The sequence below is a fragment of the Tursiops truncatus genome, chromosome 10 (genome assembly GCF_011762595.2).
Source record: "Tursiops truncatus isolate mTurTru1 chromosome 10, mTurTru1.mat.Y, whole genome shotgun sequence".
Classification (NCBI taxonomy): domain Eukaryota; kingdom Metazoa; phylum Chordata; class Mammalia; order Artiodactyla; family Delphinidae; genus Tursiops; species Tursiops truncatus.
In genome coordinates this window covers 68,937,688-68,954,857 of record NC_047043.1, presented here as the reverse complement: position 1 = coordinate 68,954,857, position 17,170 = coordinate 68,937,688, and the positions used below count along the sequence as shown (strand labels likewise).

The following is a 17,170-nucleotide window of genomic DNA, read 5'->3' as shown; positions in this document are numbered from 1 at the left end:
TAACACCTGTAATTTTTCTTATTTAAAACGAATGGAAGTAGACTCAGTCAGCTTTTTATGCATAATGTGATTTTCAGGAACTGGTCACTGACATTAAGGGGAGATTCCCATGCTAACTCATTGGGTTGTTCTGAGGAATAAACAGACTAATGCATGTACAACTCTTAACAGAGTGACACACACGCATATTTTCACACACATGTGTGCCCCGTCTCCCCAGCAGCCTTCATGTTACCATCTACATGCCAGGAGTTGGGCTAATTGTGTAGTATTGACAGCTAAGAGCACAAATTCTGGGTGTTGTGAATTCTGCCACTGCTGTATGACATGAGGTGGGTTTTTAATTTCGCCACACTGTAGTGTTCTCATCTGCAAAATGGGAACCAACTCCACATGGTCGTTTGAAGATCAAATGAATTCATCCACTAAAAGTGGCTGGTACATTGCTAGGGCTACTTAAGTGTTTGTGCCTACTGCCAGGACCACTTCTACTGTGAAGGTTACTTCATTGAATCCTCAGACTGTCAGCCTTTTTGAGCCACTGCTGTTTGGTTAGAATGGCAAGCAGATGGCTGCCTCCCTGATCCTGACTCCACCGAGGGTACCACGCGGGTAGTCGTCATGCCCTCAAAGGGCCAGGTCCCGAACACTGTCTATCCCCTGAGCCTTCGGTGCTAACTCATAGGAAGTGTCATTACATGCTTGCTGAGTAAATGAATAATTCTCTTGAATGGTGTTTTTCAGGCAAATAACACAAAGGAAATGGGAGACTCTCGGTCCCTAATGGCAAATTGCCTGCCTTGGGGGAAGGCAAGGGGATTTCAGGAGGCTGAGGTCCAACAGTCACAACACAGAGGCGCTGGGTGGGAACATCATTCTCTTCCCATTTCTTTGTCAGTGTCCTCAATTTTTGTCAGGAAGATGTCTTTGTTTGATGGAGTTTCTTCCATCTTTCATTCATTTGCTTTTTTCTCCTTTACCCTAGGGAGGCCAAACATGAAGCTCAGAGGACCTGACTACAATATGATAACATAGTTTATTTTCAGGGTTCTTATTTTTACAATTGATTTCTCTATATGGCAAACAATACTGACTTTTAATTTGGGAAGCTTCCCTTTAATATTTAAGGTATCTAACTTTCAAAAAGTCAGTCAGTTGAAATGAAATAAAGGTTAACTAAACAAAAGCACAGATTATAAGTGGATACGGCACAGCATGCAGATGGCATATAATAACCCAATGATGGTAATGGATACATTTATTAAGAAATTTATCTGCCAGATGTTGTTCTGCTTTACATGTATTTATTTATTTAACAGTACAACATGACAAAATTTTAAAAAATTCGAACTGTGAGGTAAGAACAATTGTTATCTCTGTTTTGGAGATTAGTGAATGGAGGAGAGGATGAAGTGAATTGTCCAAATTCATCCAGTGCGTATGTGGCAGAGCCAAAATTTGAACTTGAGCCGTCTGGCTCCAGCACATGTATATATATTTAACTGCTTTATGAAGTTTGGCCAATGAGAGAAAGGAAGAAAGGTCTTTGGGGCAGGCTGAGATAGGCAGCACACGTGATTTAAATAACCCTGATAATTGCACCATCTCTAATTCTAATTGTCTGGGCCCAGTTACAATGGAATGAGTCCAGCGCTCTCAATGGAGAGACTCATTTGGCTCTGATCTTTTCTAGAGATGAAATTCTTATTCCTCTGACAACTGTAGGGCACCCGTACTAATGTGGTGATGAGCCATTGAGTCTATTTGCAGTATGACTATAGATTGGCTGGAAGTTGCTTGGTACTTTTGGGAAACACACAAATTATCATATAAAACCATGGCCACATTTAATCTAAATAACATGGTTTATTATGAAGACCTTTCTTTGTCTGGAGTGCTATGGAAAACACCACATATATTTGCTAGTCATTACTGTTTATCTATGGAATTTCAAACCAATAACTAAGGCTGCCAGTCATCTGATGGGTACTGTTTTAACTCTCAGGCATTTAAAACTCATTATCTTACAAAGGTGTAGGTACACAAGCATCATGGAGCTCAGATAGACTGATTCCTTATTTTCTCAGAAGGGTAAACTGAAATTCAGAAAGCAGACGTAGCCTGCCTTGAGTCCCAAAGAAAGTGACTCGTCATGATCATTACCTAAATAGCAAAACAACCACCACCACCTTTGCAGCCAACACTCACTAAGCGCTTACTACATGCCAAACACCGTGCTAGACCCTTTGATGGATGGAATCTTCACCATCACACAGTGAGCAAGGCCCTGCTGCTATCCTGTTTTACTGACGAAGAGACTAAAACTCAGAGAAATGAAGTTAACTGCTTGCCCACAGTCACACCACTATGTAATGGAGCCCAAATGCACATCCACATGGTCACGTCCCGGAGCCTGGGCTCTTGGCCATCACCCTGTCTGCCTCCCACCCCAGTTACACTGGACGTCTCAGGATGAAGCCGCCAGAACCTATCACTCACTCACAATGAAGCACCCAATGGAGCATCCACACAATTGGATTTCTTTAATTTTCCCTTAGCAACAAATGTCCCTGATGAGAATAACTGACTTGGGTTCACAGTAATTATGTGCAGACAATCAGGAATGAATAGAGTTGCCATTTGAAAAGCCTTCCTCTTCTTTTGTCTCTGTGAATGCACCCCCATTCATAACCGGGGCCAGCAAGCTCCGTTCTCTTTGTGCAGCTTCGCCAAAATGATACCTTTGTGATAATCAAGCAGAAATGGCCTTCCACAGTCCCCTTCATTAAGGAAATGAAGCAGATAAACAGTGTAATTATGGATTCCATTTTTAGTTAAACAAAGATGTATGTCTCAGCTCAGGGTCTTTATCCAGTGAGGGAAGGGTAAATTTAGAATGAAGAAACCTCTCAAGGCAATATTGTTATGGTGCTTGGAATTTTCCCTGCTTACACTGGGTCTGAGATTCACGTTTACCTCTAACAAAGATCCAGATGATTGCAGCTCTGTGGGCGAGTGCATTCACCATCTGAACCAGTTTCTTCATCTATAAAATAGAAAAAGTCATAGCCATGCCCAGCAGAGGGCTGCAGGTCTGAATGAGACAATCCACGGGCGGCAGCTTGCTCAATTTGGGACTCACAGAAAGCCAGGTGCGTCTCTCGCCGTCCTCCAGCGGAGGTGGCTGGCCTTGGTTTGGGGTTGAGTCCATTTCCTATTAGCTGCCTGACTTACGTGCCTCAGAGAGGCTTAGTGACACATTCCAGCAGTCCCCACCTCTCAGGTATGTTGAAGGGATCTGAAGAGAACCTAGTTCCAGCTCTCTGGGAAGGAAAAAGCACTATATATCGGCACACAACTTGCAGATGATGTAACTATCTGACAAGGTCTTTGTGCAGTCTGTCGATGGAGTGAGAGGATTTGGAATTACCTACTAAGCGTTGCTTAAAAAGCTTCCTAAGACAGAAAACAGAGACCTGAAGCATCACGTCATTCGTCTTAGCTAAGGTGGAGGGGCAAGAAGGGAGAAGGGATGTGAAATTTCAGAATGGGAACTTTCACAAGTTTCTGTAACTGTCATGAGTGCCAAGACCGTATCCCCCTTCCTAATTCATCTCTCCTGCCCTACACCAGGGTTTCTCAAGAGTGGCACTATTGACACTTTGAGTCAGATAATTCTTTGTTGTGAGGGGCTGTCCTGTGTGTTGTAAGATGTTTAGCAGCATCTCTGACCTCTAACCACTGGATGCCAATAGCTCTCTCCCATCCCCAGTTGTGACAACCAAAAATGTCTCCAGACACTGCAGTGACCCCTGGGAGGCAAAATCACCCCCAGGTTGAAAACCACTGGTCTAAGTGGAGATCACAGGGAGGGGCGCTTAAAAGAAACTCTACAACTAATTGTCCATGTCAAGGACCAGAGCAAGAGTGAGGGCAGATGCCTGTGGCAGCAGGGAAGGGAAGCAGGCCAAGGTGAGAATGGGGGAAGCAGCAATGGAGCTTGGCGTGAAGAGGGTGCACATGATCACCACCAAAGCCGCTCAGCCAGGGTGTGCAGGCATGCGGATATGCAGAGAAATGAGAGGAATGCCAGAAAGTGAACCACTGAAGACCACCAGCCTGCTGCCCCAGCACTGAGCACACTCCTCAGAGAGAGCCAGACGTCTTAGCCAAAAGAGACACCACCACCCAAAACTGGAGCCCCGCCCACCACACTGGAGACTCGCTCTGTGCCCCATCTTGCACGTGGGCTTTGCATGCACAGTTTAATCCACTGCTCACAACCACATCACGACTATTGTTATCTCTGTGGACAAGCAAGGAAACCAAAGCCCAGAGAGACCAAGAGACTTGTCCAACCGCACAGCTAGCAAGTGGCAGAGGAAGGCTGCCTGACTCCAGGGTCGCGGCACTTCATCTCTAGGTGAAACAGAGCTCAAAGCCTGACTGGCAAGGAGTGGTGATGTGTCCCCAGACACTGGTGCTGCAGAGAGCAGCCATCTAACCAACTGCCATCCATTCTCTTGGCCTCTATTGATCACCTTTCTTCCTTTTCTCTCACTTAATCTCATGTACCTTTTTTTCACCCCTAATAGTAAAATTGTGGACATGCTAGCCAAAGAAAAATGACTAGAAAAAGATAACAAGCACCCATTATGTAAGTTCCTTCTCGTCTTTCTTTTTCAAATCATGTACAATTTTAAACAAAAGCAGGTTCATGTTACAGGTAAAATTTTCTTTGGGGTGCATGAAAGTTTCCCTATCTCCTATTCTGGTTCCTGCCTAGTGACTTCCCATTGGCCTGACTGCTGATCTGATTTAACTCTACATCCTCCTTCTCCCAAACCATTGGGGGGTTTTGGGGGGTGTATACAACTTTGCATATTGTTTTTCTTGCTATATTACTAAATTTCATAGGTATTTCCTATGCCTTTCTGTGAATGGGCTGTCATTTCTTTGTGGTAACCGTAAGTTTGTTTCCTATGTCTGTGGGTCTTTTTCTGTTTTGTATATAGATTCATTTGTATTATTTTTAGACTCCACATATAAGTGATATCGTATAGTATTTGTCTTTCTCTGTCTGACTTACTTTACTAAGTATAATGTTATCTAGGTCCACCCATACTTCTGCAAATGGCAATATTTCATTTTTTTACAGTCAACATCATCATCACCATTATCATGAATTAATTACAGCTACCATTTTTGAGGGCTTACTATATTCCAGTCCTATGCTCAGCATATATCATGATTTATCTTACCATTAAATGTACACATACACACAAATGATAAGAGATAAATATTTTTTATTATTTTCTCTACTTTGCCTACTGTGGGGAAACTGAGGCTTGAGGCGATCAGCTAACTTGACAAAGGCTAACCTCAGAGCCAGAATTCAAATCCATACTAATCTAACTCCACAACTCAGGCCTCTAATATTTTCTACTAATTACTGCTCAAATCATTGATAGTTTTGAGCAGGGAAAGTAATATGATCAGATTTATATTTTATGAAGGTAATGGTAAAAAGGTAATGGTTATCCATTCATTCAGCCTGAGAAAGGCAATGTGTCTATGACCCTTAGATTTCAGCACTGCCCACTAGCTTTTGAAGAATTCTCCTGTGCAGTGTATGACCTCAAAGCCTTAGTTAAGGAAACAGGTCAAAGTGTACATTCAACACGGGCTGAATGAAGCCTGTGGAATTTTTGTTAGATTGAACAGCGCTGCCCTTAGCACAAAGGATGCCTTTTGCTGACAGAGAGGAGAAATCATCACTTCTTTGTCCTGGGTAGTTTTACATGAGCACATCCCTGGTGAAAAGTAGCCAGTGAACCCCGGGTTCATCACTCTGAGCAAGGAAAGAGAAGCCAGTTGCTGCTTACCTTTAGCTGTCATATCTGAGTGCCACCAACTGCAGAGGTTAAATTCCACCAGGAACCTAAACAGGAAATGAAAAAGCCCAATGTTACTTGGTCACCCACACCCTGAATTGAAGTGACATTCTGTGTTATTCAGCATCACTCACCTCATTTGAAAGAATAACATCATCATCTGGAGATATCAAGGTGCTTGGTTCAGTTACCACTGAATTTTCACTAGGTTTTGTCTTACTTGTGAAAGACTATTTTATCACCAATGCCAGCCAAACCCTGAAATCAGGTTCACCTAGACTCAGGGACTCTTTTGGGAAATATCTGCTTTATAAGCAGAAATTGTTTTCTTTTTATAGTCTGAGTCCATAGTAAAAAGTCAACATTCAAAGGGCTTCCCCCTGGGCTTCCCTGGTGGCGCGGTGGTTGAGAGTCCGCCTGCCGATGCAGAGGACACGGGTTCGTGCCCTGGTCCGGGAAGATCTCACATGCCGTGGAGTGGCTGGGCCCGTGAGCCACGGCCGCTGGGCCTGCGCGTCCGGAGCCTGTGCTCCACAACGGGAGAGCCACAACAGTGAGAGGCCCGCGTATCGCAAAAACAAACAAACAAAAAACCAAAGGGCTTCCCCTGCCTTGGTTCAGAAATACAAATGGAATATTCTCTACTTAGACTATGATCTACACTACAAAGGATGTTTTCAAAATTTACACTGTAACACAAATGTATTCAGTTGTGTGTGTGTGTGTGTGTGTGTGTGTGTGTGTGTGTGTGTGTGTGTGTGTGTGTGTATGTAGGGCAGGGTGGTGGGGACAGAGAGAACAAGCTCCATTTTATGAAATTATATCACAATGCAACTCCACAAAAATCATAATTTCTCAACTGCTAGTAAAGAATGCAAAAGTAATATAAATCATCCTCTAAATAAATGGAAATAGATCAAAATTCAGTCATTTCCTTCTCAGGCTCATGGCTGCTATCCTCTAGCAGCTCTCAATCAAAATCTCACTATTACCTGTATTTTCTGATTCTTATGTACATTTAGAAGTTACTCCCCACTTGAAGTTATAACTTTGTTAACATAGGTTACATTGAAGCAATAAGGAAGACAATGTCTGTTCATCAGATAGCAAGAAATCTGCCTTAAACTCATAGAACTGGAACATTAATGGGGAAAATAAGAATAAGAGAGTTTGGTGCAGCTTGAATGATCTGGTTTCCATGCTGGTCCATGGAATTCCTCCTTTCTGTGTGACACAGTGTTTCTGTAATGTGTCCAATATCTCATCTGGAAGTCAAGCCTTTCATCTTTGTGCCATTTCAAGTCTGACCTAAGTCACAGATGCATCCAGCAGGACTGTAATTTGACAGGGTAAACAATTAAATCACACCTGAGAAAGCCCCTGACCCATGAGTGCACAGGCCCCCACGCCTGCACATGCCAAGACATCCAAAGGAGCACAGTGGACAGCCTGGCAATTTGCTCTTCTGACCACAGCCCACCCAGGCTGCATTAAGAACAGCCAGACATCTATGTTACATTTAACAGTAACCACAATAAATAAATGTGGTTTGTGTATTGCAAGCTGTTAGTCTGCTAAATGGTGATATAAGGGCATGAGCAGTGACCATGAACAACTTAATAAAAGATAATTTTGGGGACTCAACATTCAATATTTCGAGATGTTCAATCAGGTTATCGCAGAGTATTATGAATGTAATGGTTATTGGAAGCAGAGTCTCCCAATTCACTTTTTAACACAGAAAAGCAGTAATACTTTTTTATAAGCAATAATACTTTTTTAAACATGCAGCAAATTGTACTTACAAGACAAGTTCTGTCATTATCCATTTTATTGCAGCAAGGAAGGCATTATAAGGCTGAAGAGAAGAATTCAGTTCATTAAAAACAATGTATCACACACAAAATTTGTAGTTTAACCTAAGGCTTTACAAAAAGACAATGTTATTTTTCTAGAGAGATTGATATCATGTCAAAAAACAGTGAAGCTCTAGCTTAAAGAAGAAAATGGTTGGATACTGTATCCCAAAACTAACATTTTAAAACTTTGAACTCCCCTGTAGTGAGATGTGATTTACAAGTAAAATAAACATGATCTAATACAGGGGTTATCTCTGGGAGGAAAAAGGAAGTTCACCAAATGATGCTTAAACCTTTACTCTCTGGGGGCTAATATTTCACAGCCTAATGCTGAGCGGTTGGAATCATATAACTAATTTCAAATGGTAATTCACAGGGCTGCCTCTTGGAAAGGTGATTCCCTGTTCTCCATCACTGTATGTCATTCATTGAAATAAGCAAAAATTGCACATGCTTGATTTTAATGCCGCCCATGAATTATGTAGGATTTAAGCTGCGTTTTCTCACACTTACATATTCAGATTTGAAAAAAATGATAACCATATAAATATGTGATTTTATCCTTGCAGAAAATCCCCTTCACTCTATAAAAGAAGGCATTGACGGGCTAATCTTTATTTCAGAATATTTTAATTAAAAAAAGCAGTGGGATTGTTTACTCTGTGATATTTCCTATGTGGATAATTCAATTTCCTGAATTCTGGAAAATACCAAGTCTCCCCCTCAGTCGGTTCTTTGTACCTAGGTATGCTAGATATGTGAGCAGTGGGTGGATCTGAGAGACAGGTAATGACGTTGGCAAAGCCCGAGCCCCAAGTTGCAGGTCCAGACAAATCTCAGAACCTTCTGTGGTTGTCTTTAGGTAGCAGGGAATTGAAATGCCCAATCCTGGTTTCTGACGTGACAGCTGCTTAATCCTACCTCCTAAGCATTTTGATGATAAGGACTAGAGCTAGGAATGGGAGGATTATCCAGTTTCAAATAAAACAAGGACAAATTTATTTACCCCTGACCATTCTTAAAACTTGCCTATTCAAGCCAGTAAGCAAATGTACAGAACACAACAATCCGCTGGGGTTACTCCCAGCCCACCCAGATTTCAGACTAAATCTCTTGCTCTGACTGAGTGTGTCCTCATCATTCCCTGAATCACAGGGCTTTCAGGGTCAGATAAGGATGTGAACTTTTAACTATTTCCTAAAACCAAATGCAGCCATGCAATCCTGTGGTTCTGCCATTATACTTCTTATGGCTTGAAAAATAACCATCTTTCTTTCAAAAGGACCAAGGGAGGTCAGACCATAGGACAGTTTTGTGTCTTTGTACCTGCCAGGATGGGTAGTGACATTTCAGTAGTCCTCCATAGTGTGGGAGGAGAGAATGAATAAAGGGATTAAGGAAGGAAGAGGGGGAGGCACAGGGGCAGCTCACCCTGAGGCCCGGGGCGGACCGGGGCGGGGGTGGGGGGGTGGAGGGGGGCTTGGCTGCGGCAGTGGGAGGAGGATACTCAAGCATTGCCTGCCAGATGCTGGCTCAATGCAGGGTAAACAAAGGGATTATGTAAATACAGGATTAAAAAATTTTAATGCACATTAGCATTCAGAAGGGTAAAGCCATTGAGGTCTTAAGCCTAATGATAAAAACATATCTTGGGAACATTTTAAATCTGGAAATACTCATGCTAAGGCTAGGGAAGCTGGGTGTGGAGATATGTGTTGATTCTCACTAAAAAGTGGTATTTTTCAAATCGTCCCATTTTTAGTTCCTAGTTGCCTCTCAGAAATGTCCCAGCTCAGAATCATTCCTTGCTCCCTTAGTGTAGGAGAACCGTGTTAAATATTTGGTTTTTAAATAATCCCCTTGCAAGATCTTACATCTGTAAATGAGAAGGTGTATATTTATATTTTAAAACCAAAACGGCTCTTAAATTTTGTGCTTCAAACCAAATTTTAGGTTGATTTTTTGGAATTTACAAAATGATAACATGTAAGGGTTATATTTATACCCATATGTCAGACTATGTTGAAGTATCTGTATCTGTTTTTTCTGTGTTTTCAAGTTATTGGTGACCAAATTTATATTGCTTGCACATTGTAAATTATATTTTTAAACTGGGGGTAAATTGTCACAGTTAATTTCTGGTGATCTGAAAGCCAGTTTCTAATGATACAAAGCTATGTTGATTGATCCTCAACTGTGACATCATGGATGGAATCAGCTCCAGGGAAAATGATGTTAAAAGCAGCAGCATGATTAGAGCAGAGAATCTGATCAAAATGTGAATTTGGGCATAGGCTAACAGCTCTATTACAAACTAAAAGGAAGGTTTCTGTTGAACCAAACCAAATTCTCTTTTATTTGAGAATGAGGGAATTGATAAAACTTCTCCCCTTTTCTATCCAACAAAAGGATGGGGGGTTGCTGCATTAATCCATCAAATACTTTAGACCTGTTTATCATACACAAAATCACTGGATTTGGGTTTAAACAGAAGTGATCTTCTTGACTTGACACATTTAAATATTCATGGTTTTGAAACAGATAAACTTGATGACTCCAAAGAAAAAGATATGCTCACATGCAGGGACAGACAAAAACATGCAGTTGTTTTCTGAGTGACTGCACTGTACTTACATCCAGTAGACCATGGGCACCATCGCTGCTCTCCTTGTTGGCCCTGCACATGGCTTGATAGTCATAAAGGGTAATTCTATAGAAGAGAATGGAAAGGAGCTTCACTAAATGGGAAAACACGAGAACCAGATGATGCTGTGGACCAACCAGCAAGGTGAACAGTCACTAACACCACCAGCCAGTGCAGCAGTGACAAGCACAAGTCAAGGCAGGCCTAACAAGGGTGACAAGCAAGGGACACAGCAAAGTCCAGGACTGGAGACACAGTCATGTCACACTTGGAACTTAAAGAATAAAGGGAATAAAGGTACCGTTGGGATGGAGGGTTGGGAGAAGAAACCCCCCAACTTGACCAAATAGTCATTTTGGTTTGAACAATGATGACGTGCATGGACCAGGATACTCCAGAGAAAGATGCTCTCTTAAACTGAATTCTGGGCCCCTGATGAAATCCACATGGATCATGTCTGCAAGGTCAAGGAGAGCTGGGAAGGGCCACTTTGAGTTAAGAAATGGCAGGATCCTCTGTCTCTTTTAAGCACGAGGAAATAGGCTTGGACCAAGATAAAGCCAGCACTTTGACAATTTGTTGGAAACCAGCTGGCTCATTGGTTGTTAACCCCCTTCCATTACCACCACCATGGTAGTGAACATATGTATACTCACTACTAAGTATGCTTTCGAAAACAGTGCAGTTTATGAAACAGGAAAATGGACGTCTTTTTCTCCCTTGGTGATAAAAATACAGCTCTCCTCCTAGTTATGATCTTTACTCACTTACAAAGATGTTTTACTTTATAATTTTTACAGATATTTTACTTTCCTATTAACACCTTTACAAAGTAAAAAGAATGGCAATTTCCAGCAGCAAGTTAAGAACTTTTAGATGGCGCGAACACTTTATCCCAAAGGAGACGGGCATTTCGTCTCTCCCCCAAGCTCCTCTTCCCACTATTCCTGGCCCCCCAAAGGAGAGACACTTAAAGTCCAGCCTGAGCTATGTTAACAGCTGCCAGATGACATGTTAATACTGTAATACATGAACTTCTCAATGACTGGAAGGAATTCTCCCTACAGGAATACCTTTCTGAAATAATACAGTGCGTAATGTGAAGCATACTTAACACTGTGCTGGAAATGTACACTACAATAGAAGTTCCATGCTGCAGGACTGGGGTTGGATCTGTTTCACACCTAGCACAGCACCCAGCATGGAGAAGGTGTTCCAATTTAAAAGGTTGAATGCATGAATGACTGCCTGATTGCATGAATCTTGAATAGTCGATGACACAGCTGAGACTGAAGAGGTCAACTGCAAAATGTGATGTGAAGGCTTTCCCCTCTAGACAATAAATTAGAGATATCACACACACGGAATAAACCAAAGAGCATCTATGGGCACCAGGTAGAAAACTGGCCACTTGACCAAATTGAGATGGAAACCAGCTCCTGACCAGCACCACACAGGCATTATAGGCAGCAAAGCCCAAGAGGGTACCAGTGTCACACAATCTCCTGGAAAGTCCCCCAAAGCCCCTTCCTCTTCAGGACATTTCTAGTCTTGCTGACTGTCCTCTGGCTTTTTTCCTCCCAGCAGATGCAAGCAGAACCAGTGTATACTGAGAGACAAATGAAGCCTATGAACCAGCCAAGTGTCTGGCTCAGGGAACTCCCTGAACAAACTTCTCACAGAAATGCTCATCATTGACGCAGCCCTGACACGAATTCAGCCACAAAATCAACTGCAGGCCAGGATGGACAAGTCTAATTGGCCCCTGACTGGCCTACCACGTCACAGTCTGCATCCTCAACAGCGGATTTCGGCAGGTGCCCCGGAAGGGCTTTCTAGGATTTGGCAAGAATTATTATTAGCTTTATCCTTTTCCTACTGCCCAACTCTATCTCTGCAGCTGGAATTTGGGTCAGAGCTGGTGAGAGGCAGCATGGGTTGAGTGGGACTTGAGTGTGTTTGGGGTCTTGTAGACATGGATGCACTGTGGCCTTGGCTTAAAAGGTTGGTTGTCATCTATAATAGCAGGTTGCTTCTGAGGCTTTATTTTTTCATTTATAAAGTGACTTCCAGAGATGTTCTCAGATTTAACTAATCAGTCATGTGAAAGTATACTGAAATATACTATGCAATGTGCTAGCCTTGTTATGACAGAAGGCCTAATTTTGTTCTTTGCTAGATTTTTGACTCTTAAAGCTACACTGTTCCCAAAGGCCCAAGTGACTGGTAGTGTGACTTAATGATTAGCAAGCTAGCTTTGAAGTCAGTGACCTGAGCTCAAATCCTAACTCACCCACTTATTACAATTCTTTTTAAGCCTCTTTGTGCCTCAGTTTCCTCACCTGTAAAATAGTGAGAATAATGGCTGCCTTATAGGGTGGTCGTGAGGATTAAGTGAGATTATACACATGTACTGCCTTTAGCACAGTGCCTAGTACAGAGGAAGCATTCAACAGAAGGCAGAGCTGCAGCTGCTGTTATAACTTATTAGTCTGGTTTTCACTGCCATTATGAATTAATGCGGGTGGTGTTAAACGCATTGGGAATTGACTCAGGCTTTACCCAGCTGGCTGGAGAATGGGTAGGCCTCCTGGTTTTCTTAGCTCATTGGCATATATGATGCAATGTAAAATTCACACTTCTTACTGAAGTAACAGACACCTTCAGAAGTCATGCTGGGGTTATCAGCAGATGATGCGGCAACTTCTGTCCATGAGCTTCATAGCTGAGGACAGGGTAACAACAGCTAATGTCTACTGAAGTCTATTTAGCAACTGTGAGCAAGGTACTCTTCTAAGCATGTTCCTACAGGAGAGATTCTAATCATCCCCATTTCACACAGGGGCAAACCAAGTCTCGGCTAGCCTAAAGATGTGCCCAAGTTCACACACCTAACAAGTGGCAGAGCCAGAATTAGATGGGGGTCATGCTGAATCCACCTCACTCTGCCTTCTGCTCAGTAGCAGGTTCTAGGAAATGCTTAGAATTCAGCCCTGTGCCCCAACCCAGAGTCTTATTGGAATGTCACAGGGAATGCTACCCAAGATAGGGTCTCATAATCAATATCCAGAATCAACTTCCAACCCAAGCTGAGGTGCTGTGACGGGGTCACCAGACCAGGCTGGACTAGCTGGCCAGGCTAGTGAGAGCCCCTTGTCATGGTAACCACCATGACAAACAGATGGCTGGAAGCTCAGGATTCTCCTGGGATCATTTTTAAAGGCTCCAGTTTACTTGTTGGGTCCAAACTCAATTGCTCTAGGGCAGCTTCCAGGCCAGGGTTCCTGCCTTTCATTTCACAAATAAGCTTTCCTGATCTGATTGCCACTGAGGAGGTTACAAAACAAACCTTCTCTCTCTTCTCCATGCTTAGGCAGCTTTAACTAGATGTTGCAGAAAGAGAGACTTCCGGATTGTTGTCCTTTTTGAAGTGATTTTGTTACTGTTTTAAATAACTCCATTTTGTGGCTACCTGTATCCTGTTCGGCTGATTATAGTTAAAGAACATGATAATTGCCTGCTTTCTTTCGGGTCTAAAATAAGCCCCGAGCGTCTCGTGCCCAGCCCAAGATTGCTGCTGCACTGCTGCACTCAGCAGCAGGAGTTTATTCTTATTACAGATAACATGCCTTAATCCCCATGACATCACCACCAGGCCACGGCAACCGCGGGCTGCTGGGGAGACCTTATCATTAACATCTCTGTGCTCCCCAGATGGGTCTCTTTGAAACTTTGACAGAAGGCAGATACAGTCTCTGAAGAAGAAACCCAAAGCAATGCAAACCAAGCATGGGCAACCCTATGTATCCTGTACTAGGTAGAGTCTCGGGTGTCAGGCTCGTGACATTAGCAATTGCTTAAATCCATTTTGCTGATTCTTCTCTTTTCCAACTAGACAAAAATCACGACCAAGAAAAAGATTTCTTCTAAAAATTAGAAGGTTGAATTTCAAAGGCATGAGTTCAGCTAATTTAAGCTCATTAGTAACAGTGGGGACCAGCATTTATTAAACACCTACTTTGTGCCCATGAGGCCAGGTACATTACCTGCAACGACTCTAACTCACTTTGGCTAAAAATGTGCCTCAAAACCAGTCTTGAAACAGCTTAATGTTTGCAAATATGGCCCTAAAACAGGACAGGGAGGCATCTGACATAGAGACCCGCCGAGGGACATATTTAAGCAATTTTGAATCAAAAAGTATGAGAAGCAAAGGTGACTCACTAGGGTAGCATGTAAAAATATGTATCCTTTGTTGAGCTATAAAATGTGTTCTCTGGGGCAGTTTTCAACTTGCAAGTGTCAGGGCATGGAGCAAGAACACAGGAAATTCTAAACAAAGGGATTGTCACCATGGGAAGTTTACTCATTCATACATCTTAGACAGCCAGGAGAATGGAAAGCTCAGTCTGTTCCATCTGAACACTAATAGTAGATCCAGAAGGAGCTCTCCCGTCTCTCCTTTTTGCCTTGGTGACCAATCTCTTCTTACAGAGATTGTACTGTTCTTTATGATCAACACAGAACATCTTAACACAGCAGAGGAGGTGAGTTGAAGGTGCCTTTGAACGCTCTGATGGAAAATCGCTAAAATAAATGTAGTTAATGAGCACCCATCATTAGAAGAGAATAAGTGCCATAAGGCTGCACCAGCTGGAAGCCCAGCACCTAGGGTATTGGGGCCACTCAGGGTCCAGTGCAGAACCCTGAGAGGGGAGCCTCACTCATTCTATAGATTAAGCAGAGGGTCTATCAGCCCCAAATGCTTTTCATCAACAGGTGCTGAGACTATAAAAAGAAACAAAGTCACAGATACTGACCACATCAACATCTCACCCAGGTAATAAAAGCAGTAACAATAAGAAATAATCGATTACTTTCTGCCAGTCAAGTATTATCTCTGATGTCAAGGGCATGGAGAGGAAACTAAGGCTCAGGAGGTGAAGTTACTGTGGCTCTCCCAGCCAAATTTGCTTCAATCCTGGGGCACAGGATAACATGCACAGGTGCCTAGTAGGTGCACCTAGCCAGTGGCTTGTCTGCCCATTCAACTACGCCTTCCATGAATATTAGCTTTCCGTGTTAAACTGAAGGGGAAAATGCAATTATGATTAATCCCACGTAGAAAAGGCTAAATTTCTTTTGCTTCTTTGTTTGAGTAAGATATAGAAGGAAACAGCTAAATTCTGCTTAGGGAATGAGTGAATGCAAAACCCACTTGAGGCAGGAAACTTGGGTGCTAGAGGAGCCTCCTTGGGCTCTGCCAAATGCCTGGCGCCATGTGTACATTTCACAACAACTGCACCATGGTAATGCCTGAGTTGCGCTCAGCACAGCGTCGGGCACACAACTGAGGCTCAGGATGTTAGAACCTAGGGATGTTGGTGTTGCCAGTGTCATTACGATTAGTCAAACCCAACAGGTGTTATCGAGTGCTCCTGCTGTCATTGCCTGGGGTCAGACATCACTGACAGATGCATTAGATGGTGGCTATGACCATTTGTGTTCAGGACTGCACGGGCATGTGGGGTGTGGAGAAAACTAGGAGTTAGGAATATAGCCTCATCTCTGGAAGGGTTTCAGAGTGGATGTCACAGGAAGCAGGGTTCAATAGTTAGAGGACTTGGGTGGTCTGAAGCAAACTGGGGCACGATGGATGTGGCAGAGGCTATCATAGTCTCCCGACAGCCATTCTCCTCTCGCAGTGAGCAGAACACCGACTTTTTGATATGCACATTTCCCAGGTTCTTTTGTAGGTAGGTGAGGCCATGTGATTAAGCAGCAGTATTATATGGAAGCAAAAGTATTGCACGGGAGTAAGTACTTAAATAAAGAAAGAAATTTTAAAAAGGAATTTTACTTGGCCTTTTGGACCTCCTAGAATCCTCCTGCCAGCCTAGTTTGCAGAACTAATGGCTGCAGCTCAGCAGCTATCTTGGATCATGAGGTAATCTTGACTTTAAAAGCCAACTTAGAAGGAGGTAAAGAAAAAAAAAGATGTGGTCATGTGTCCATGATGACAACATGAGGCCCCCAAATTAGTATTTTCAGACTTCCTTCACATAAAAGAGAAAAAGACTCCTATGTTCTTTCACACTTTGTTATTTTGGAATTTCCTATTATTTCTAGTAGAACCAACTACTAACCAATACATTGGACTTCAAGTTTGAAAGACTTTTACTTTCTCTCAAAGCAAAACAAGCATGAATATGAACAAATATCCCTGCAGAGAATACTTAGTCTTCTCCAGCTATGGGAAAAGATGAGTGGTGACCAGGAAAACATGGTCTAGAATCTAGAATCCAAGAGACACGAGTTCAAATTCCATCTCCCCACACACTACTGTGGGTGAATTTGAACAAGTTACTAAAACACTTGAAGCCTCCACTTCCAGTTCCTCTTCTGTCAAATGGCAATAATGATAGTAGGTATTTCATGGATTTGCCATGAGGATAGGTAATGCATGCAAACTGCTTGGAATAATGCCTTGCCTGTACAGTTGACCCTTGAACAATGTAGGGGTTAGGGAGCTGACCCTCGTGCAGTCGAAAATCCGAGTACAATTTGCCCTCTGTAAACACAGTTTCTTCATATCCACGGTTCCGTATCCACAGATTCAACCAACCACAGACTGTGTAGCACTTCAGTATTTACGATTTTAAAAATCCGTGTATAAGTGGACTCCCACAGTTCAAACCTGTGTTGTTCAAGGGTCAACTGCAATTATTCAATAATGAGACTGCAATAATTCAATAAATGAGACCTGCTGCTAT

General features: G+C 42.7%; 1 protein-coding gene across 2 annotated transcripts in view; it reads right to left on the bottom strand.

Moving 5' to 3' along the window:
- CACNA2D3 (calcium voltage-gated channel auxiliary subunit alpha2delta 3) overlaps nt 1-17,170 on the bottom strand; it is a 788,131-nt gene that overhangs the window by 49,959 nt on the left and 721,002 nt on the right. For both annotated transcript variants that reach the window (XM_073811245.1, XM_073811246.1), the window contains 3 exons: nt 10,388-10,463; nt 7,700-7,752; nt 5,886-5,941 (listed from right to left, as the gene is read on the bottom strand). In XM_073811245.1, the coding sequence (XP_073667346.1) occupies nt 5,886-5,941; nt 7,700-7,752; nt 10,388-10,463 (185 nt within the window). The remainder of the gene's footprint in view (nt 1-5,885; nt 5,942-7,699; nt 7,753-10,387; nt 10,464-17,170) is intronic.